This window comes from Periophthalmus magnuspinnatus, chromosome 12, assembly GCF_009829125.3.
Source record: "Periophthalmus magnuspinnatus isolate fPerMag1 chromosome 12, fPerMag1.2.pri, whole genome shotgun sequence".
NCBI lineage: Eukaryota > Metazoa > Chordata > Actinopteri > Gobiiformes > Gobiidae > Periophthalmus > Periophthalmus magnuspinnatus.
Genome location: NC_047137.1, coordinates 17,948,351 through 17,970,859, shown reverse-complemented (window position 1 = coordinate 17,970,859; position 22,509 = coordinate 17,948,351). Strand labels below are relative to the sequence as shown.

General features: G+C 42.3%; 2 protein-coding genes across 2 annotated transcripts in view; one reads left to right on the top strand and one right to left on the bottom strand.

The window, feature by feature from the left end:
- lrtm2a (leucine-rich repeats and transmembrane domains 2a) overlaps positions 1–5,500 on the top strand; it is a 30,967-nt gene extending 25,467 nt beyond the window's left edge. Inside the window, exons 4-6 of the mRNA XM_055225607.1 lie at positions 718–806; positions 1,362–1,519; positions 5,013–5,500. Of these exons, the coding sequence (XP_055081582.1) occupies positions 718–806; positions 1,362–1,519; positions 5,013–5,500 (735 nt within the window). The remainder of the gene's footprint in view (positions 1–717; positions 807–1,361; positions 1,520–5,012) is intronic.
- The window catches only part of cacna2d4a (calcium channel, voltage-dependent, alpha 2/delta subunit 4a), a 163,108-nt gene that overhangs the window by 105,797 nt on the left and 34,802 nt on the right, over positions 1–22,509 (bottom strand). The window contains exons 23-27 of the mRNA XM_033976016.2: positions 21,229–21,326; positions 20,996–21,089; positions 19,935–20,027; positions 18,504–18,631; positions 15,951–16,019 (exon numbers count right to left, since the gene is read on the bottom strand). Of these exons, the coding sequence (XP_033831907.1) occupies positions 15,951–16,019; positions 18,504–18,631; positions 19,935–20,027; positions 20,996–21,089; positions 21,229–21,326 (482 nt within the window). The remainder of the gene's footprint in view (positions 1–15,950; positions 16,020–18,503; positions 18,632–19,934; positions 20,028–20,995; positions 21,090–21,228; positions 21,327–22,509) is intronic.

Below are 22,509 nucleotides of genomic sequence, written 5' to 3'. Positions count from 1 at the left end.
AGTGAACAGATCAGACTAAATAGAGAGGAGAGGAGACAAGAGGAGGAGAGGAGACAAGAGGAAGAGAGAAAGAGAGGAGGAGAGGAGAAAAGAGGAGGAGAGGAGACAAGAGGAGGAGAGAAAGAGAGGAGGAGGAGAGGAGGAGAGGAGACAAGAGGAGGAGAGGAGATGAGGAGAGAAGAGGAGGAGAGGAAGAGAGAAGGAGCAAAGACAAGAGGAGAGGAGACAAGAGGAGAGGAGGAGACAAGAGGAGGAGAGGAGACAAGAGGAAGAGAGGAGGAGAGGAGACAAGAGGGAGAGAGGAGGAGAGGAGACAAGAGGAGAGGAGGAGACAAGAGGGAGAGAGGAGGAGAGGAGACAAGAGGAAGAGAGGAGGAGAGGAGACAAGAGGAGAGGAGACAAGAGGAGAGGAGACAAGAGGAGGACAGGAGTTCAGTAACGACAAACAGCAACTCCAGGACTGAAATGATCCAAATGATTCTATAAATGAAGGTGTGTGGAGTTTAAAAACACAGTGGAGCACTTCCTGTATCACCACATGATGACATCACAAGGTGGAACAGAGTGTTTTCAGTCCGAGAGAAGAACTCAGTCTAAATCTGCAGGTTTGTGTGCATATTACTGCCTCTTTAATCCGCTCTGACGCTGTCCTGAGGTCCTGCTCCTCTGGCTGCAGTGTCCCGTGTTACTTTGTGCTGACGCCGTTCTTTTGTGCAGGGTTTGGGCGGACTCCAGAGCCTGGATTTGTCCTTGAACGGGCTCTCGACGGTTCCGCTGGGTGTGCTGGACGAGCTGCAGAGCCTCAGGTGAACGAACGCACTCACGACGCCTCCATCACGCCGCCATTATCGAGATTAGGCGCCACTGGGAGAAGGGAGCTGATCCAGAGATTTAACAACATATAGGATGGGACGAGACCATAGACTGTTTATGTAAATGGACAGAGCTAACGTGCTAGCCGCTGCTTTCCAAACAGGAAGTGATCATGGGTGCACTTCCTGTGTCCCCTCGAATTCAAAAATAGCTGATTTTACATGGATTCCTGTGCGATTTTAGTGTTTTTAGTGCAGTTTGGGGCAGATACGTAAAGACTCGTAATAGTTTTGAGAGGTTTTGCTACGCCCCCTACTGGTCAGACATGTTTTTAGTCGACCACGGCCTTGTCGAGTACACACCTTTCACTCACCTTCGCCCAAAATGAGGGACGTGAGGCGGCTAATCTGCGCCATCAGCCTCCCCGAGCATCGACGCGGAGGATTTGAGCGTCTTGTTGTTGATGTTATCGTGCAGGTTTTTTGGTCGTTGGATTAAATTAACGTTTTGTGTTGTTGATTTGACGTGTGCGCGCGTGCGGTTTTCAGGTGGTTATCGCTGGCGGGGAACAGGCTGCACGCGCTGGAGCGGGCGGCGTTCGAGCCTCTGGTGAACCTGCAGTACCTGGAGCTGGGGCAGAATCCCTGGGAGTGCGACTGTAACCTGAGGGACTTCAAACACTGGATCGAGTGGCTCCTGTACAGAGGTGAGGAGATAAACGAGTCCGAATGTCTCCCCCCACGCCGCCCCCGATCCACTGAAGTAAAAGTATTTAAGTATCTGTTTAAAAATGGACTTAAAGAGGAAAACGTAAAAGTATTTCAAGTGTAAATGTAGTGATATCGATTAAAAAATGATGCGTATTTTGGTCAAAAGTCGCAAAACGAAGAGATTTACAACAAGGAACCACACACACACACACGTTCACACACACGTTCACACACCTGTTTATGTCGAGAGCAGGATTTGAACCGGCGACCTTCACATCAGTGGGCAAATGCTCTACCAGCTGAGCCACTGTCATATCATAATAGATTCACATTTATAAATCCAAACACAGTGATTCTGTGAGTTTGGTGCAGTCTCCAGTCTCATTTGTGAACACTACTGCCCCCTGCAGGTGAAACATCCCTCCCTCTCTTCTCTCGCTCCTCTCTCTCCCTCAGTCACTCTCCCCTTTCTCTTTTTCTCTTCCCACCTCCCTCTCTTCTCTCCCTCCCTCTCACTTTTCTCTCTCCCTTCCACCCTGTCTTTCTGCCCCACTCCCCCCTCTCTCTCACACACTTTCTCCCTCCCCCTTCTCTCTCTCCTTATGTCTCCTCATCCTCCCTCTTCCATCCCTCGCTCTCTTTCACGTCTCCCTCAGCCACTTTCCCCTTCTCCTTTTCTCTCCCTCTCTCTCCCTTGCCTCTTTCCTCCCACTGCCCGCTCTCTCTCCCTCTATCTCTCTCCGCACTTTGTCTCTCCACCCTGTCTCTCTCTTTCTGCCTCTCCTTCTCTCTTTCCCTCCCTTCTCTCTCCCTTGCCTCTTTCCTCTCTCTCTCCCCTCCTCTCTTTCTCTCCCCACACTTTCTCCCTCCCCCTTCTCTCTCTCTGTCCTCTCTCCATCCACCCTCCCTCTTTCCTTCCTCTTTTTCACCTCTCTCTCTTCTCTTTTTCTCTGCCTCCTTCTCTCGCTCTACACTTTCTCCCTCCCCTCTCTCTTTCCTTCTGTTTCCCCTTCTCTCTCTCTCTCTCTCTTTCACCCTGTCTTTCTCCCCCACTTCCCTCTCTCTCTCTTCTTTCTCTCCCCACACATTCTCCCTCCCCTCTGTCCCTCTCTCTCTTTCCTCCCACTCTTCTCTCGTTCATTATTTCTCAGTGACCTCTGTTCTGCTTCGTGGTCGAAAAGTCGTTAGAAAAAGTGAAAAAGTGAATGAGACGTTAAAATCTTTAGTTTAAAACAAAACTACGAGACGAAAGTGAAAAAACTCAGAGTCTTTAAATCTCCTGGATCATATAAAACTGACTCTTGCAGCTTTAATCCATGTTATGATGTTTCCTCCTTAAAAACTTTTACATCTCCAAAGCTCAAAACGCGACGTTCCACCTTGTGATGTCATCAAGTGGTAGTTTCCATGTGAACTCCTCCTTTTACCTTTAGTTCAGTCGAGATAAGAGACAACTCCAGGACTGAAATGATCCAGATGATTCTAGTGAAGGTGTAATATTGTCCTTTATTTACTCCAAACACACAGAGTCCCAGATGGTGTTGAAAAGCTAGAGCGAGGCCCTGCTGTGTCTGTGTCTGTGGTGTAACACTGTTCTTCATAAAGGCTCTGTGTTCTGCTCATGTGTAAAATCCACATTCTCCTCGCCGCCTCGGGCTTTAGCTGCATCGCTGACGGAGCGTCGCGGCTCCTGGCGGCTCATCGATTCATATTGTGCTCGTCTCAGCGGAGCCGAGGTGAACGGGACTCTGGGAAACTTTTACACAGACTTTTACTCCGGAGGAAAATGTTTTTATAATAACAGGGATTTTACTTTTCACACCTGAGAAGAGATTTATGTCGACGAAAGGAAATGATCTGAGATTTTGTGTTTCCTGCAGATTTAGTTTGGATCATCTGGTTTAGACCTGGTTTAGTCCTGGTTTAGTCCTGGTTTAGTCCTGGTTTAGTCCTGGTTTAGACCTGGTTTAGTTCTGGTTTAGTCCTGGTTTAGACCTGGTTTAGTTCTGGTTTAGTCCTAGTTTAGTCCTGGTTTAGACCTGGTTTAGTTCTGGTTTAGTCCTAGTTTAGTCCTGGTTTAGACCTGGTTTAGTTCTGGTTTAGTCCTGGTTCAGTCCTGGTTTAGTTGTGGTGCTGGGCTAAAGTGGGCGTGTCTTGTAGAGTGGGTGTGTCCTGTGGAGTGGGCGTGTCTTGTAGAGGGAGAGAGGAGGGAGAGTCTTGTGGAGTGGGCGTGTCTTGTGAAGTGGGCGTGTCTCGTGGAGTGGGCGTGTCTTGTAGAGTGGGCGTGTCTTGTAGAGTGGGCGTGTCTTGTAGAGTGGGCGTGTCTTGTAGAGTGGGCGTGTCTTGTAGAGTGGGCGTGTCTTGTCACATTATAAAGTTTCACTCGACTCCAGCACAGAGAGAGTCTCACGACACAAACTCATGTGACTCATCCCAGTGTTGGAACAACAGACCCCACTCTCTGTTTATCTCTCCCTCCTCTCTCCCTCCTCTCTCTCCCTCCTCTCTCCCTCCTCTCTCCCTCCCCTCTCTCCCTCCTCTCTCCCTCCCCTCTCTCTTTCTCTCTCCCTCCCCTCTCTTTCTCTCTCCCTCCCCTCTCTCTTTCTCTCTCCCTCCCCTCTCCCTCCCCTCTCCCTCCTCTCTCCCTCCCCTCTCTCTTTCTCTCTTTCCTCCCACTCCTCTCGTTCATTATTTCACAGAGCTCTGGACCTGAGTGACCTCTCTGTTCTGCAGCGTGATCGAAAAGTCGTTAGAAACAGTGAAATAGAGAATGAGGCTGAAATGATTCTATAAATGAAGGTGTGTGGAGTTTAGAAACACAGTGGAGCACTTCCTGTATCACCACATGATGACATCACAAGGTGGAACAGTTTCAGTTTGAGAGAAGAACTCAGCCTAAATCTGCAGGAACAAAACACAACTCCAGGTCTGTGTGTGAAGAGGAAACATTAGAACACGACTTAAAGCTACAAGAGTCAGTTTTGGACCTTTAAAGCTGCTGTACTTCATGTTTTCAGCCTATTACCGTATTTTCTGAACTACAAGTCGCACTTTTTTCATAGTTTGACGACTTATATGTGTGAAATATACGTTTTTTCTTCATTGTCATGCTTTTTTTTTGGCTGGTGCGACTTGTACTCCAGAGACACTTGTACTAAAGAAAATACAGTAGTTTATTTTAACCAGTTTACAGATATACAGTTACTCCTCATTTTACTTTTACTCTCTCAAAACTTTCAGAGGTTGTAGATTTGGCTTCACGGTGGAACTAACAACAGCTAGCATGCTAACACACATGTGCACTTCCTGATTCTCAGAGGATAAAACTTTATAGTTAGACTCAGACGGCACACGGCGTCTCATTTCGACACAGACTGACGTAATACTGCGTAGTTTATTTGGACTTTGTGTTTTTACTTTAAATAAATAAACTTGTCGTGTTTTAAAATCGTTAAATAATTGATTCACTTCCTGTTTCTGTTCCGTCAGGCGGCCGAGTCGACGCCGTGGAGTGCACTCTCCCCAAAGACCTGCGCGGGCGTGACATCCGGACCGTCCCCGTCGAGATGTTCAACTACTGCCTCCAGCTGGACGACGAGAACGGCGACGGAACGCGAGCCGGCAACAGCGGACCCCCGTGTAGCCGTAGCAACGCCAACGCCAACGGGGACGCGCCCCCCGGCGACAACGGCGAAGACTCCTCCCCCTCGAGTTCCGGCGGAGAGGGCACATCGGATTGCGTGCGGGCGCGGTACCGTCCCGTCAGCGTCCGGCGCGCGATCGGCACCGTGGTCATCGCCGGCGTGGTCTGCGGCATCGTGTGCATCATGATGGTGGCGGCGGCGGCGTACGGGTGCATCTACGCTTCACTCATGGCGAAATATCAGAGGGAGTTGAAAAAGAGGCAGCCGCTGATGGGGGACGGCGAGGCGGACGGCGAGGAGCGGGAAGAAAAACAGATCTCGTCGGTGGCTTAAAGGGGAGGAGCGTGAAAACAGAGGAGTAACATTTAAAGGGCTCGAGAGGAGAGAGACGAGAACACGTTTAACCACGCAGAGCTTTAGTTCACACGGTTATCCATCGGTTATGTCATACTTTTATTTATTTAAGACGTACTGTGTAACTTTTCCTGCTTGGCTCTGTGGAGATGTTATTGTTTAGCCGGAAATACTCCACAGTAAAGCTTTAAAAGGTCCTATATCACGCAAAGTTGAGTTTTAATCCGTGTTAGATCGTCGTTAACGCGTCAAAAACAGACCTGGAGTCGTGTTTTGTTTCATTCACACATGTTTGAGTCGCACTTTATTATTAGTCTGTGACATTTACAAAGATCAAAATGCGACGTTCCACCTTGTGATGTCATCAAGTGGGAGTTTTTTCACGTTAACAGCTCCTTTTACCTTCAGTTCAGTCGAGATAAGTGACAACTTTAGGACTGAAATGATCCAAATGATTCTAGAAATGAAGGTGTGTGGAGTTTAAAGCACTTCCTGTATCACCACATGATGACATCACAAGGTGGAACGGAGTGTTTGAGAGCCTAAATATGCAGGTTTGTGTGTTAAATGTGCGTGAATGAAACAAAACACAACTCCAGGTCTGTTTGTGATAAAGAAATAAAAAAAAAACAACTCTTTAATATTTGTTTTTATTGCTCAAAAATATCAATTTCTACTTTGAGCTGAGTCGCCTTTCCGTAGATTTGACCAGTAACTTAACACCAACCGCTCGTCTCAAAGGAGAGAGTTATAAGAAACATTCCGAGCAAAACAATAACAACTCAGATTCAAGCAAAAAGTCCCATATTGCGTCTTTAAAAGGTTCCATAATGTGCAAAAAGAGAGTTTTAAGATTTGGGGGAAATATTACAGTTGTAGTAATTGAAATTTAAAATATATTAGATTTGTAACGGTAGAAATAAAGTTTAAAGAGTGAATATTAAATAGTCCAAATGTATAAACAAGGTATAAACGCTAAAAATGATAAACTAATCCAAGAATCCAACACATTTTAGAACAAATTTGTGAAAAACTACGTGGTTAAAACTGCTGAGATCGGCCATTTTATTATCCTCAGAGCGCAGTGTGTTGCTTTAATTCGTGTAACCATGACGATCTGCTAATGCAAAACGATCCAAACTCTGATTTTGAGTTCAGAAATAGACTTTTAGAGGTTTCAAGCGCTCTATAAAACCGTTTCCCCGTCGATAACACATATATTTTTGCCGTTAGCGTTAGCGCAGTACCCTGAATATTTATACTTTACCTCTTTATACTTTACACAGTAGTTTGCTGCTCAAATCCACTGCAGTATTTCTCCGCTCGTCCCTGGATCCCGCCCACAGGACTCCCACTCGGGCAGTACATCACAATGCCCACATTACAGCGTCCTGGCAGAGGAGCGGCGTTTTTGGCTCAGACTAGTTTAAAAACATATCATTTTAGGATTTAGAGCCAGAGTCGGGACGAAACGCAACAGAAAAATAAATAAAACAGAAGAGTAAACGTGAGGAGGCTCAGAATACAGTTAGTTTAGTGAAATCTAAAGAATACACTGCACAACATGAGCCACAGACTGTTTACTTAAGTGGACGTAGCTAACCTGCTAGCTACAGCGTTACAAACAGGAAGTGAGCATCTACGCACTTCCTGTTTGGTCTTAAAATGATCCTGGGGTTTTTATTTCACTATTGTGTCTGTAAATTAAGATGTGAACATTAAAAACAGACAAATCAGGCGACTTCTTTCTTCGCTAGCGTTAGCAACAGGTTTGCTAAGCGTTACCTTCAACAGCCTCGCTCCTGATTGGCTCTTTGGTTGCTATGATACTCACGGTCGCTCCAGATTAGCCGCTATAACTGCTAGCCTCGATTAGCTTTTAAAAAAATGTATTTATTTATTTATTTTATTACTTCAAATATACAAATATATAAACAAAAACAGCAAAAACGGCAAGAAGCTTAAGAATTTACGTTAGATTTGTAGAGCATGTCCTAAAAAAGTTAAACAAACGTGAAAAAATAGACAGTAAAACATTTTATATTTCAAATTCTGTGCTTTTGTTTTCGGGTTAGTGCAGTAGTTTAGAGAAATTATATAAAAGTAAAAAGGGATTGAAATAAAACGAATTTGAGTTTGTGGCGAGAAAATTTCCAAAGCCTCACTACGTCCACTTCTTTACACAGTCTGTGGTTTTAATCTCACAAATTAAACTTGAAAATTAAAGATATTGGAGGGAAAAATATAAAACTTTGCTCTTAAAAGTGAGGAATGTGGGATTTTCCTTCTGTAATTAGTTTGGAAACACGGAAAAAATCAGTGAAACAAACATAAATCTGTTTAAATGAACCTCTGTCGTGTTCAGATGTGTCAGAACACGTAAAAAAAACTACATTTGAGCGTGTGTTTTCAGTATTCTGTAACTCAAAACACTTCCGGAGTATTCTTCCCGTCGCTGTATTCCGGCGTAAGGAAAAGCTAATGGGAATTTTCAGGAGACTTTCAGGGATTTTCCGCTCACACAGGTGTCAAACGGACCAGTAGAGGGAGTGTATTGTACATAGAGGCGTGACGGCTTCAGGTCGTGATTCTCAAATGTGTTAAATCCACATCTCTCTCCTCCTTAAAGTCGTACGGCGGGACTTTTCACGCCTCCGCGGAGATGGCGTCGCATGGCCCGGACGCACGTTCCACCGTACGGCATTTTTAAACGCGACACCGACAACAACGCGATGGGATTTTACTCAAACACCTCGTTCCAGGGACCTCGGCTTAGTTTTGCGTCACTTCCCTCGTTTCCATGGACACGTTTAACGCCGTACGGTGGGATATTCCGGGCGGAGCGATGGAAAAGTCCCGCGGTTCGTCTTTAACCTCTTCAAAGCCAATGGTCCGATCAGATCCAGGACCCCAAACCTTCACCTCTGCCTCGTTTTTGGTTTCTTCCAGTGATTTCGACGAACTTTATCAGCAAAACTCTGAGACCGAGACGTCGCCGCGTCGATTTCACAAACTTTGGAACGAGAGTAATTTACAAAAAAAACGATATAAAACTGGGACTTCTGCCTATACTTGACGCTGGATGTTCCCGTTCGTCCCGGAGAGGTCCTGCTCTTTCCCCAGTGGACACCGCAGCATGTTCTTCAAGTGGACTTTTGGTTTCATCGTACAAATGAACCGCCGGGACGCAGAATCTTTGAGTATTTTACCCTCGGCGGCGGCGGTTTGCTACTACGGCATGGAAGAAATATATCTACAAGAAGTCACCTAAGGACGATTAACCAGCACTTTACTTTTCTGTCTGCGACGTTTTAATGTTTGTTTTGAGCAGAGAAAACGGAGGTGGGCGATATCGACAGAACTTTAATTATCTCGATGCGTTTTAGATTCCACCCGTGACAATAAATAAGATTCTGTTTGTTCAGTCCAGAAGAAATGTGCAAAAAAAAAGGAAGTAAAAACTCGATCAGAAGAGACGGGTGATAAAAAAAAAAGAAAACGACTCCATTTTGCTTTAAAATTTGAGCGATTATTGATTATTCTGATCGTAAGAATCACGAAAATGACAGATTAACCTAATACGGCCCGTCACGGTGACTCGATATATCGCTACGGAGAAATATCGCGATAAACGATAATAGTTTAAACGACTGAAACGATAACGATTTAACAGGATAATCCCAGTGAAGCATTTTTAAATCAACCGTTTCATAAATAAGCAGCAAAATGAACCAATGATTAGCCTTAAAAAAGAAAAGAACCGATCTGATACTGGGATAAGATATCGGCTTCCAAGTATCGGTTCAGTCGATATCACGGTTGGACATTCAAACCGATGTAATGAGACGATTTACAGGTTGTTATTATAATCTTGTCATGCGTTAAATTTAGCATCGATAGCCTCGTTTCCACTGGTTCACTTTGGAGCGGATCCTTTGTCTAAACTGAACCACGTACCGCCTCGTTTGAGGGTCTGACCACTGACTCGACCTTGTGATAAACCGCCATATTTGTAGTTACGGTAAAAAAGAGCAGAGAAGTGACATAAACGCAGAAAAAACTAACGATAAACCGGAAGAAGTTCAGTGTTTACGCTCGCTTTAGCATTAGCTTTAGCTTTAGCTTTAGCCACATCTCACAGAATTATTTATAAATCCATCAATCAAACTTTATTTATAAAGCCGTTTACAACACTCAAAGCGACCAAAGTGTTTTCGAATAAAACCAACGTGACATAAGAACATTCAAAACATTAAAAATTTAATAAAAAGTGTTAAAACTCGTCTGAATAAATGTGTTTTGAGTCTGGAAACGTCTTTTTGTGAATCGCTAAGATCGGCCGTATGATTTTAAGTATAATTCAGATTCATTTTGATTTTATTACCGTATAAAAATGCATAATAACGAAGATAAAAACATAATATTTTTCACGTATAAGCCGCACCCCCGGACAAACTCTGAAAAAAAGTGCGACTTATCGACCGAAAAACACGGTAATCAAGAAAAAACGAGTTATTGTTTCGGTGATGTCGGCGTCTCACGGATCAGACCCCGCCCCTGGAGCTCGGAGCGGGAAACACAACTCGTTTAGAGGGAGCCGCTCCACAAACCCGCTCCAACACGCCCCCCCAGAAGAACCGTACCAGTGGAAAAGAGGATTATTAGCACCGATATCGCCCACCTCGTTTTTAGAGAGTTCACCAGATCCGACGCTGCTATTTCACATAAAACACCACTCGTATTTTGACTCCGCCCACCTGTTTTTGCATCTAAACGTGTCTGTATATGCAACGGAAGTCGTGTGTGTCATTACGTGTTCATATTGTCAAGCTGTTGTGTGTAAAAATCACCTAAATGGTTCTAGTTTTTTAAGGGTGCGTTCATAGCCAAAGCTCGAGAGATTTTCCCCCGTGATGTTTTTGAACGTCGGCGCGAAAAACGGACGGTCCCCTGATCTCAGTGCGTAGACGCTAGAAGTTAAAAAGCTAAGATCTATACTCATATGTTGGTATTTTACGATATTAGGCTCCTCCCAAATTTCCCCGTCCAAGTGTTTGCTGTTGAACTGTACTGAACCTTATCGGCTTTAGTTGTGTTCTGTGTTTTCACGTCCGTCTTTGTTATTTTTTTTGGAAATGATAAAACGACGGGACGCACAGACGGAGTTTCGCCAAAAGGTTTAACTGTAAAGTAAACAAAGTAAATGCTGTATTTTCTGGAGTAGAAGTCGCACCAGCCCCAAAAAAAAGTCTAATAATTAAGAAAATAAACCATATTTCACGTACAAGTCAAATCCCCGGACAAACTATGGAAAAAAGTGTAATTTACAGTCCGGAAAATACAGTAAATATGTTAGATTTGTATTTATCAAGAGTAAATCTGTAAGAATAACACATTTTAAAGCAAGATATATCGCTGTAGAGGCGTATCACGATAAACGATAATATTTAAACTGCTTTTAGGATTAAAATATGACAAGAAAATCCCAGTGAAACGTTTTTAAATAGACAAAATTAGCCATAAAAGCGACTTATTTAACCCTCTACAGCTCAAATCTGATCATACTGCAAATAAAATAATAAAAATCTCAACATTTTTGTAAACTGATCTGTTCCCACGATAAATATTGAGCTCGAAAAATAAATGTTTCCGTGTTTCATATTTAGAACGGCGTCGATGTAGTTTATATTTAGTTAAATCACAGTGACCAGCCTCATTAAAAGAAAGATTTTACTTTTATGAATCTGACATAAATAAAAATATTAAAGATCGATATGTCTCAGTTTATCTGCGTTTTAAAGGGGCGTCTCCTGTAGTGAAGAGAACCACATCCACTTGATTTATCTCAGTTTGTAACTCAAATAAAACGACTAAAACAAAGATTATCCAGTTATTTAACACGTCAGTTTAGCTTTACCAGGAATGTTCCACAGCATGGCATTAAACTGGTCTTAATGTTGCTTTTAGTCAGTTTTTATTGATAAGATAAACTCCTACTCTGAGCTACAGATGATGACGATGAACAGTAATATCGTTTATCGTGATGAAAAGGCTTGAAAATATCGTTTGTGGGACATTTTATATAATTGTAAGAATCGCCAAAACAAAGATAATCACCGTTATATCAATAAAATGTGTAGAAAAAAACACTTATCCACAGAGGAGCTGACGGGGACAAAGGGTCTGTGTCCAGGGCCCTAGAATAATAATAATAATAATAATACATTTTATTTATAACGCACTTTACATTCGCACAACAAATCTCAAAGTGCATTAAAAACATTAAAAACAGAAGACAATTAACATTAAAAAGAGAAGACAATTGGTGTAAAAGCAATAAAACAATAGCCAGGTGTTTAGCTGTAGGCCAAGGTAAAAAGGTAAGATTTAAGTCCTTGGAATTGGACTCTCTTCCTATTAATTTGTATTACAGGGGCCCCGTGTGAGGCTTATTGCCCCTGGGCCCCCACATTTAAGGTGACGGCCCTGCTCATCCACACTACTCTCTGTTAAAGTCATAATTATTCATATAAAATCATTAATCGCAATTAATCGTCACACAAAATCAATTCAGTATCGTCCCCATGTCTGCTCTGAGGAAGCTCGCCTCCACACAGATCTGACCTGTAGCTTGGTCTGGTGCTTCCACCTGCTTCTCTGATACCCCCCACCAGAAAAGTGACATAGTGCAGCTTTAACATGTTCTTTGGATAAAAGGTGAATGAAATACAGATTATTATTATTATTATTATTATTATTATTATTATTATTATTATTATTGTTATTATTATTATTATTATTGTTATTATTATCATTATTATTTTTTTATTATTGTCATTATTATTATTATTATTACTGCTTTTTGCTAAAATGAAGTAAACCAAAGTAAATAATGAAATAAAACACTGCAGGTTCCATTAGATTAAATTCTTCTGACTGGAATAAACTGATTTAATTAAGAGTAATGTTCCGTAATGTTCCACGACGCTGATGATTAATGTGAAACTGGACTTCTCCAGAGTTAGAAATTCAATATTCAGGAATAAAACAAAAGTAAATCCACAAAAATATAAAGATACATAAGAAAAAGTCAAACTCCGTGTGTGCGTCTGTGTGTTTAGCGCCCCCTGTAGGTCAGATAATGTGACGTGGGTAGAAGCAGGCCCTGTTTTTATAGATTCTACGTGTGAATAAAGATAAATTCTAGTTTGTTACTGAAACACACAGAAGCCAAGGTCAGCGTGGGAGAGGTCAGAGGTCAAAGGTCACTCTGTGTTTGATGATGACATAATGCAATCCCTGTGTTTTATAAGAATCGACTTCAATAAAACATATCACTCTGACGTCTGACGAGAGCTGTGGCTGGTCTGGGATGTTTTAACACGGACGTTTTCTATTTAGAATCAAAAATGTTACATAAAAATAACACAAACGTGACATTTTTACTTTTTAAGGTTCTGTTTTTACACCTAAATATGTTCAACTTTATGTTTTACGCCACATTTTGGATTTAAACAAAAGTTATATTTTATTTTCAAGTGGCTCCACGTCCAGTAGCATGCTAGCTAACTCACTGCGTCACAAAGCTAACAGTCGCTTTTATTAAAATCAGAAAACATTAATTTATGCATTATATTTATATGTTTAATAATAGCATTAGCGTTAGCATTAGCGTTAGCATTGAGACAGCATCAAAGAGTTGTGTTTTGTTTCATTCTCACAGGTTTAACACAAACAAACCTGCAGATTTAGACTGAGTTCTTCTCTCAAACTGAAAACACTCTGTTCCACCTTGTGATGTCATCATGTGGTGATACAGGAAGTGCTCCACTGTGTTTTTAAACTCCACACACCTTCATTTATAGAATCATTTGGATCATTTCAGCCGCTGGAGTTGTCAATCTCTGCTCCTCCTCCTTCTGCTCTCTCCTCCTCCTGTTCTTTTTCATCCCCCTCTCCCTCCTCCTTGTCTACTTCTTCCTCATCTTCCTCCTCATCTTCTTCCTCCTCCTCTACCTCTTCCTCCTCATCCTCATCTTCTTTCTCCTCCTCTATCTCGTCTTCCTCCTCTACGTTTTGCTCCTCATATTCCTCCTCCTCTACCTCATCCTCCTCCTGGCCCCGCCCTCTGTGGGACTGTCTGGCCCCGCCCTCTGTGGGACTGTCTGGCCCCGCCCTCTGTGGGACTGTCTGGCCCCGCCCTCTGTAGGACTGTCTGGCCCCGCCCTCTGTGGGACTGTCTGGCCCCGCCCTCTGTAGTACTGTCTGGCCCCGCCCTCTGTGGGACTGTCTGGCCCCGCCCTCTGTAGTACTGTCTGGCCCCGCCCCCTGTGGGACTGTCTGGCCCCGCCCTCTGTGGGACTGTCTAGCCCCGCCCTCTGTCCTCCTCCTCATTGAGTTACAGGTAAAGTGGGTTCTGTGTCTTGCTCAATGACACAACAACAGCACAAAACAGTTGGAATTGGGGTCAAACTAGGGACATTTCAGATGCACTTGACCCAGAATGAAGATTTTGGTCAGAAGTCCCAAAGTGGAGCATTATTTTATTCTACGGCACATTTAAGATGAATAAACCCCAAAATAAAACCCTCCTCCTCATGTCCAAGTCCAGGAATTGAACCAGGGACCCTCTCGATGTGAGGTGAGGTTTTCCACTTGGACGAATGAAATGATCCAAAGCGACGACGGAGACGCTGCTGCCATGACGACCACATTAATGTTCAACTCTTTATTTATTTTTTATCTTTGAAAAACCTTCAGTTTTCTCCTCCGTTTAGTCTGACAAACTCAAACTGATCTTTTGTACTCGGCTAGAAAACGATTATTGTGTTAGAAATGAAGAGAGGAGATGTTTCAGAAGGAGGAGAAAGAGGAGGAGTAGAAAGAGGAGGAGGAGAAAGAGGAGGAGGAGGAAGGGGAGGAGGAGGAGGGAAAGGAGGAGATCTCTTATAAACGCTGGAAACATTGATTATTGTGTTATAAATGAAGACAAGAGATCACGAGGAGAAGGAGGAGGGAGAGGAGGAGGAGAAGAAAGAGATGGAGGATGAGAAGAAGAAAGAGGAGGAGAGAAGGAGGAGGGGAAGGAGGGAAAGGACAAGGAGAAGAAGGAGGGGATGAGGAGGAGGAGAAGGAGGAGGAGAAGGAGGAGGAGAAGGAGGGAAAGGACAAGGAGAAGAAGGAGGGGATGAGGAGGAGGAGAAGGAGGATGAGAACATGGAGAAGAGGGAGGAGGAGGGAAAGAAAGAAAAGGAGGAGGAGAAGAAGAAAGGGGAGGAGAAAAGGAAGAGGAGCATGAGGGGGAGGAGAAGGAGAAGGAAGGAGATGTGGATGAGAACATGGAGGAGAAGGAGAAGAAGAAGAAGAGAGAGGAGGAGGAAAAAAAAGAGGAGGAGGAGTAGAAGAAAAAGGAGGAGGCGAAGAAAAAGAACTCACTGGTGGACAAAGTACTCGATGCTGTTACTTAAGTAAAAGTAAAAGTACAGATACTGATGCAAAAAGTACTCAAGTAAAAGTATCACATGAAAAAACCTGCTTAAGTAAAAGTATTAAACTTTAAAAATATTCTTAAAGAGTAAAAAGTAAAAGTATTTCTCAGATTTTGAGTCTTTTTTCTGTTTTTATTTTATTTTATTTTTTGCTCAAATTCTGAACATGTTAAAAATAAACCTCACACTTTTCAGCAGGTCTCAAACTATAAGAAAAATACTTTTACTTTTCCGTCCAGTTCAAAAATGTAGTGGAGAAAGTACAGATACTGCTGTCAAATGTACTCAAGTAAAAGTAAAAAGTACACACTGTAAAATGTCCTTAAGTGAAGTACAGATACATAAATGTTTACTTGAGTACAGTACTTTATACTTTTACTCGGCCTCTCACTGCTAAAAGCTGCACAGACTAAACCCTGGAGCACAGTGACACCTAGTGGACACACACAGAGTCTACAAACACACACAGCCTCACACAGCAACACACAACAACACACAACAACACACAACAACACACAACTGTACAGCAGCCAGAGAAGTCAACCACAAAACTGGAATCGTCTCATATTTTGTGTTTTGTTGTTCTTTTTCCTGTTTATGTACCTGCTTTTATATGTGACTCTTGGTTGCTATGACGACAAATTGACAACAACAAACCAAAAATTCAACAAAAAAATTCACCAGTGCTTTTCCAAAACGCACACAAACAAAACCCAGCACAGTCTCACAAAAAAAACAGTAAATATGGCCGTAATAAAAAGCATTTTGGATCTCGTGTGACTCAAACAAACACAAAAGAAAAACAGGAAGTGCACGAAAACTTCAGAATAAAAGCGCAAAAAAACATCTCTCTTTAGTGAAAATAAAAACAAACACAGTTGAAGCACAGACAGATCTCAAACCGCAGAATAAATCTCACAAAACGTTAAATCCGGTCCTACCTGCGGCGATGGCGGTCTTCTTCCCCGCCGTCACGGTCACGGTGGTGCTGGAGATCACGATCCGTCCAGCTGAAGAAAGACACAAAAAAAAAAAAAACAGGATTAAACACGACAAAAGTGTGTAATAAATCATCATAAAGTGTGAGGATGAAGAGCGCGGTGCTGTAACACAGAGCCGAGGGTCAGGGGTCAAAGGTCAAAGGTCAGGGGTTCAAACATGAAGCACATTTTAGAGCAAGTTTGTACAGGATTAGACTGAAGCGTGAGGGAGGGCATCTGACACACACAGGGAGGGCATCTGACACACGGGGAGGGCATCTGACACACACAGGGAGGGCATCTGACACAGAGGGAGGGCATCTGACACACACAGGGAGGGCATCTGACACACAGGGAGGGCATCTGACACACACAGGGAGGGCATCTGACACACAGGGAGGGCATCTGACACACACAGGGAGGGCATCTGACACACAGGGAGGGCATCTGACACACACAGAGGGAGGGCATCTGACACACACAGGGAGGGCATCTGACACACACAGGGAGGGCATCTGACACACAGGGAGGGCATGAGGAGGAAGAGGAGGAGAAGAAGAAAGAGGAAGAGGAGGAAAAGGAGAAGAAAGGGGAGAAGGAGGAGACGAGAGAGAAGAGACGAGAACAAGGAGACAAGAGTGGGCGTGTCACAGTGGGCGTGTCACAGTGGGCGTGTCACAGTGGGCGTGTCACAGTGGGCGTGTCACAGTGGGTGTGTCACAGTGGGCGTGTCACAGGGGGCGTGTCACAGGGGGCGTGTCACAGGTGGAGGTGAAAACGGGGATTTATGGACAAAATGGCGTCTTGAAATGATTTGATTAAAGATTAAACTCAAACATGAATCAGTCCAAATAAAACTTCAGAGACTCAACGAGAAGAAACGAGCAGAACACGGACAAACATCTGAACAGAACACGTCTGATTTAACTTCTACAACTTGGATTCATTCATTTATAGATGTTTTTCTCGCTCGCCTCTCCACAGATGTGACCTGTAACGCGGCTTGGCTCCGTGGAAACAGGTCAGTTCATCGTTTAAAGACTCAAATCTGAAACTTTTAACTCTCTTAAATCAAAATTAAAATGTGACGCTTTGATATAAAAGTTACACTGAAATAAAGGAAATTAAAAATATAAATAAACACAAACACACAAGTGACGTCTGTGGAAGGGCGAGCGCAAACTGTGTCATTTCAGAGTAAAGTATTTCATAACAGGCACATGCAAAAAATGTGTAACTTAAGTGAAGAAGAGAAGTGAGTAAATGTTATTTTTTATTAATATTTAAAGTTAAAATGAAAAGCTGCATGCCAAGAAATGAACCGTTTTCCTCTACCCTCCTCCTCCTCCCCCTCCTCATCCTCCTCTTCCTCTTCGTTAACCTCCCTGCGCTCTCTCACTCCCTCCTCCTCCTCCTCCTCCTCCTCCGACTCGGCGTCCACCTCCTCCGAGCTCAAGGTGGCGCTATAGTCGGCCTCATAGTCTCTGAACACGTCTGAACATGAAACGACAAAACTGTGACAAAACAGAGACGAAACAACAAGAAAAGAACAACAAAACTGTGACAAAACAGAGACGAAACAGACACAAAAGAACGACAAAAAAACAAGAAAAGAACAACAAAACTGTGACAAAACAACAACAAAACAACAAGAAAAGAACAACAAAACTGTGACAAAACAGCGACAAAACAAGAAAAGAACAACAAAACGACAAAACAAGAAAAGAACAACAAAACAACAACAAAACTGTGACAAAACGACAACAAAACAACAATAAAACAACAACAAAAACAACTCACAGACGTCAGGCACAAACAAAGGGTTTTTTTTTTTACTCGTGATATTGTGGAACGTTTGAAAATGTTCAAAATAAAATAAAACAAATAAAATAAACAAAAAATAAATAAATAAAAAAGTAAAATAATAAAATAAAATACAATGATATATATATAATAAAAATTAATAAATAAAATTATGATTATTATGATTATTATGATTATTAGCATTATTATTATTATTAATAATAATAATAATAATAATAATAATAATAATAATAATAATAATAATAATGAAAATAAATGAAAATAAAATAAATGTACATAGATTGAAATATCTTTTACAAAGTTATCACCACACAGTGAGTTATTTCACAGGGAAAGACAGATCAGATTCCTCCCTCAGACTGGGTTAGTACAGAGATTAGTTTTTTGTTAATATTTAAAAGGAATGCACCGATACGATACTGGTGCTGAATATCGGCACCGATACTGAAACATTCACCTGGATTGATATTGGTGCCATGACATCAGTTGAGTTGATATTATGGACCTTTAACTTTTATCCACAGACCTGCTCCTGTTTTTAATATTTTATTTGCACTTTTATTCTTGTTTTCGTTTGTTTTTCTGCTTGTGTAGTATTTTAAACAGCACAGGGTTCCCCTGAATAAATAAATAAATAAATAAATCGCATCTATTGTGAATTGAGTCATGCTGAGTTTGCGTCGGTTCTACCTCTGGAGTCCTGTCGGGGCATGTAGTACAAGAACTGTCCAGCAGGGTGCTCCGCCGCTCGACGGTACCACAGCGGGAAATGATCCAACGTGAACAGATTCTCTTTGTCTGAGGACGTCAGGAAAGACCTGGACAGGAGGAAAAAACAGAGAGAATAAAGACCTGGAGAGGAGGAAAAAACAGAGAGAATAAAGACCTGGAGAGGAGGAAAAAACAGAGAATAAAGACCTGGAGAGGAGGAAAAAACAGAGAGAATAAAGACCTGGAGAGGAGGAAAAACAGAGAGAATAAAGACCTGGAGAGGAGGAAAAAACAGAGAATAAAGACCTGGAGAGGAGGAAAAAACAGAGAATAAAGACCTGGAGAGGAGGAAAAAACAGAGAATAAAGACCTGGAGAGGAGGAAAAAACAGAGAGAATAAAGACCTGGAGAGGAGGAAAAACAGAGAGAATAAAGACCTGGAGAGGAGGAAAAAACAGAGAGAATAAAGACCTGGAGAGGAGGTAAAAACAGAGAGAATAAAGACCTGGAGAGGAGGAAAAACAGAGAGAATAAAGACCTGGAGAGGAGGAAAAAACAGAGAGAATAAAGACCTGGAGAGGAGGTTAAAAACAGAGAGAATAAAGACCTGGAGAGGAGGAAAGAGCAGAGAATAAAGACCTGGAGAGGAGGTAAAAACAGAGAGAATAAAGACCTGGAGAGGAGGAAAAAACAGAGAGAATAAAGACCTGGAGAGGAGGTAAAAACGCTGCACATTGTCGTGTTGTTGTGCGGACACTGGACACTTAAAGCTACAGTTTAAAACCGTCTGGAGACACTGGAGCTGCAGTGACGCGCAGAGAGACGGAGCTCCACTGTGGAAAAGTGACTTTATAATGTGAATAATCACATTAATAACACTTTCTGTCTAATTATAACTCTGATGTTTTTGCAGAGTCACATTAAAATGAATAAACACTTAGAGATAACACAGAGCTGCAGGTGGAGGGACCAAAAAGTCGTTAGAACCTTTTCCATAAGTCTCAGGGTGAGGTCATAACAAGCTCTGAACGCGGCGGCCATTTTGAAAGCATAAAAAAACATAAAGAGTGTATTCTAACGACCTGGACGTAACGATCTTTGAATTAAACTTATATATTTGAGTTTTTCTCCGATGTGACTGGGCAGTTTCTCATCAGACATCAAGCCAGGGTTACGAGGGCCCTTTAACGCCGCTTGCAGTTTTAATCTTATGTTTATATGTGCTTTGTGCTGTTCTGTCGCCTGCTCATGTCCACGGAAGTAGAAAATAATATGACGTAATAGAAAAAACATCTCTGTGGAGACGAGGAGCAGGTCAATAGAGATAAAAGAGTTTATTTTACAGGCCTAAATGTTCCACAGTGGAGCTTTATCTCACTGAGCTGCTGTGGCCTGAGGTCGTGCACTCACTTGGAAACTCTGCTCTCGACCCCGGTGTATCTCTGGACCCTCATCAGGCCTGAACGTGTCCCCAGGAACGCCGTCTCCACGCCGTCGTCGATGCTACAAGACGAGACGTAAACAAACACGGTGTAAACGTAAACAAACACGGTGTAAATGTAAACAGACACGGTGTAAACGTAAACAAACACGGTGTAAACGTAAACAAACGCAGTGTAAACGTAAATAAACATGAAGTAAACGTAAATAAACACGGTGTAAACATAAACAAACACGGTGTAAATGTAAATAAACACAGTGTAAATGTAAACAAACACGGAGTAAACATAAACAAACACGGTGTAAACGTAAACAAACACGGTGTAAATGTAAATAAACACGGTGTAAATGTAAATAAACACGGTGTAAATGTAAACAAACACGGTGTAAACATAAACAAACACGGTGTAAACAACTATGAGACGGGCTGCAGCTAACGACCATTTTAGAAAGTTAATTAAACAGAAAAAATAAAGACGGATTAAGAGCTGCACAACACAATCAAATCTCTTGTGTAATAAGTAAATACTTTTTTGATATTGATTATTATCATCGGCCGATACTTAAAGTCTAAACTGACAGTAGTAATCGTACGTACCGTGGTCGTAGTCAAACCCCTAAACCTACGAGCGTCACCCACAGAGTCCAGCTCTAGTCAAATGAAGCTAATCGAGGCTAGCAGTTATAGCGGCTAATTTGGAGCGATTATCACAGCGACGAAAGAGCCAAACAAACTCAGCTTCGAACATTTTAAGAGCAAAATAACAAGTTACAGAGAGAGGGGACACAGTTTTTACATAGAAAGTGAATTGGAGCCAGAGTCGACGGAGCAGGAAGTGCGCCCATGATCACTTCCTGTTTGTAACGCGGCGGCTAGCAGGTTAGCTACTTTCATTTATATAAACAGTGTATCATCATTATTATTACTGTTATTATTATTTTTCATAATCAGCAGGTCACGTTTCTTGATTAATCGTTGCAGCTCTAACCGTGAGTGAAATATTAAAGTCGTTTTGGTCGTGTGTATTCACCCCGAGGCGTTGAGCATGAGCGCGGTCCAGTACGCTTCCATCGGAGCCGTGACCACAGCGTCAAACAGAGTCTGCGACAACAACACGGCGTCACCTGTTTAAACAAAAACAACTAGATTTACACGGTGTAACTCACAAGTACCAGTTCAAAGATAAATATTCTATTGTCCTCCAAGTCCTCAAAATGGCGCCTATAAACAGGAAACCCATGAATAGCTGTTGTTGTGCCTTACATTCGAGATCCGGCTCTTTCCCGGTGAGGTATCGCACCACGGCCTGAAGCTGAGTGAGTTTACGATGAGCGGGATCGATGTCCGTCTCACAGTATGTCCTACAAAAACAAACGCACAACATTAACGTTTAAATATCTAGACCTTTTAGGATGATTCGAATTCAGGAGATTAATCTTGAGACACGATTTCTTCCATATACAGTTACGCCAATGTATGTTCTATTTCAAACTACAGTTAAAGTCTTTAAACGGGATCAATATTCTGTGTCGGATTGGCAATTAAATCTGGGAAAAACTTCTCAAATCCGGATCGATTTTTATTTTTTTTCTGAATTCAAACCATTTTAACCAGAGCTGTGGAGTGTATCACCTTAAAACATCTGAATTAATAACTACAATAAGATAAAACTTTACACCTTCACACACCAGTGCACACAGACACTGGGGGCGAAGGGGGTTAAGTGTCTTGCTCAAGGACACAACGCCAAATCACACCGCACACCTGTGGATCTGAGCGCTCTACCAACGATGTTTACGTCAAGAGCAGGATTCAAACCACCAACCTTGGATTAGAGCTCGACCAATATGGGATTGTTCACACCCAACGCTGATACTAACTGTTTAGAATCCAAAGAAACTGACGATTGATAAGATCTGCCATTTTTTTTTCGATATTTTGATTATTTTCTCTAAATTATGTAATTTAAATTTACTCCAAAACTCCCGCACTGCCCCTTTTTACGACAAAACTTTAAGAGATTTTAAGAGATTCGTATTTAAGTGTTAACATAATGAGTCGTGTGGATTTTTAGGCACCAAAAAATATCGCCCTCTGCTGGAGATTTCAGGTCCGTACGCTAAAAAGATCAAATATATCGGCCAATATCGTTTTATGTGGACTTCAGTGACAAACACTCGACTGAACTACTGTCGCTCGGAGGTCAAGACCAGCAGGAGAATGAAATAAAACACCAGATCAAGATAAATTATACTAAAGATTTACAAAAACACAGTGTCAGCGGAGTGAAACTGTGAGGCCGCGGATTAACCCTCTGGTGCACAGCGGTCACTGCGGTGGACAGCGACTAAAACAACTTTCTCTTTAATGCATTGGTTTATGTGGAGTGCTCTCTGCTGCCACACTCCATTGAGGTCAATTCAGTGGTCAGTCGGTGTAACTGCAAGTAAATTTCCACTGGTTGTTTTTGGGGTTTTTTCTTATTCAGGCCTAAACGTTGCAGCTAAACAGTGTTGAAATTTCCCCCCCAAAAAATGTTGAAAT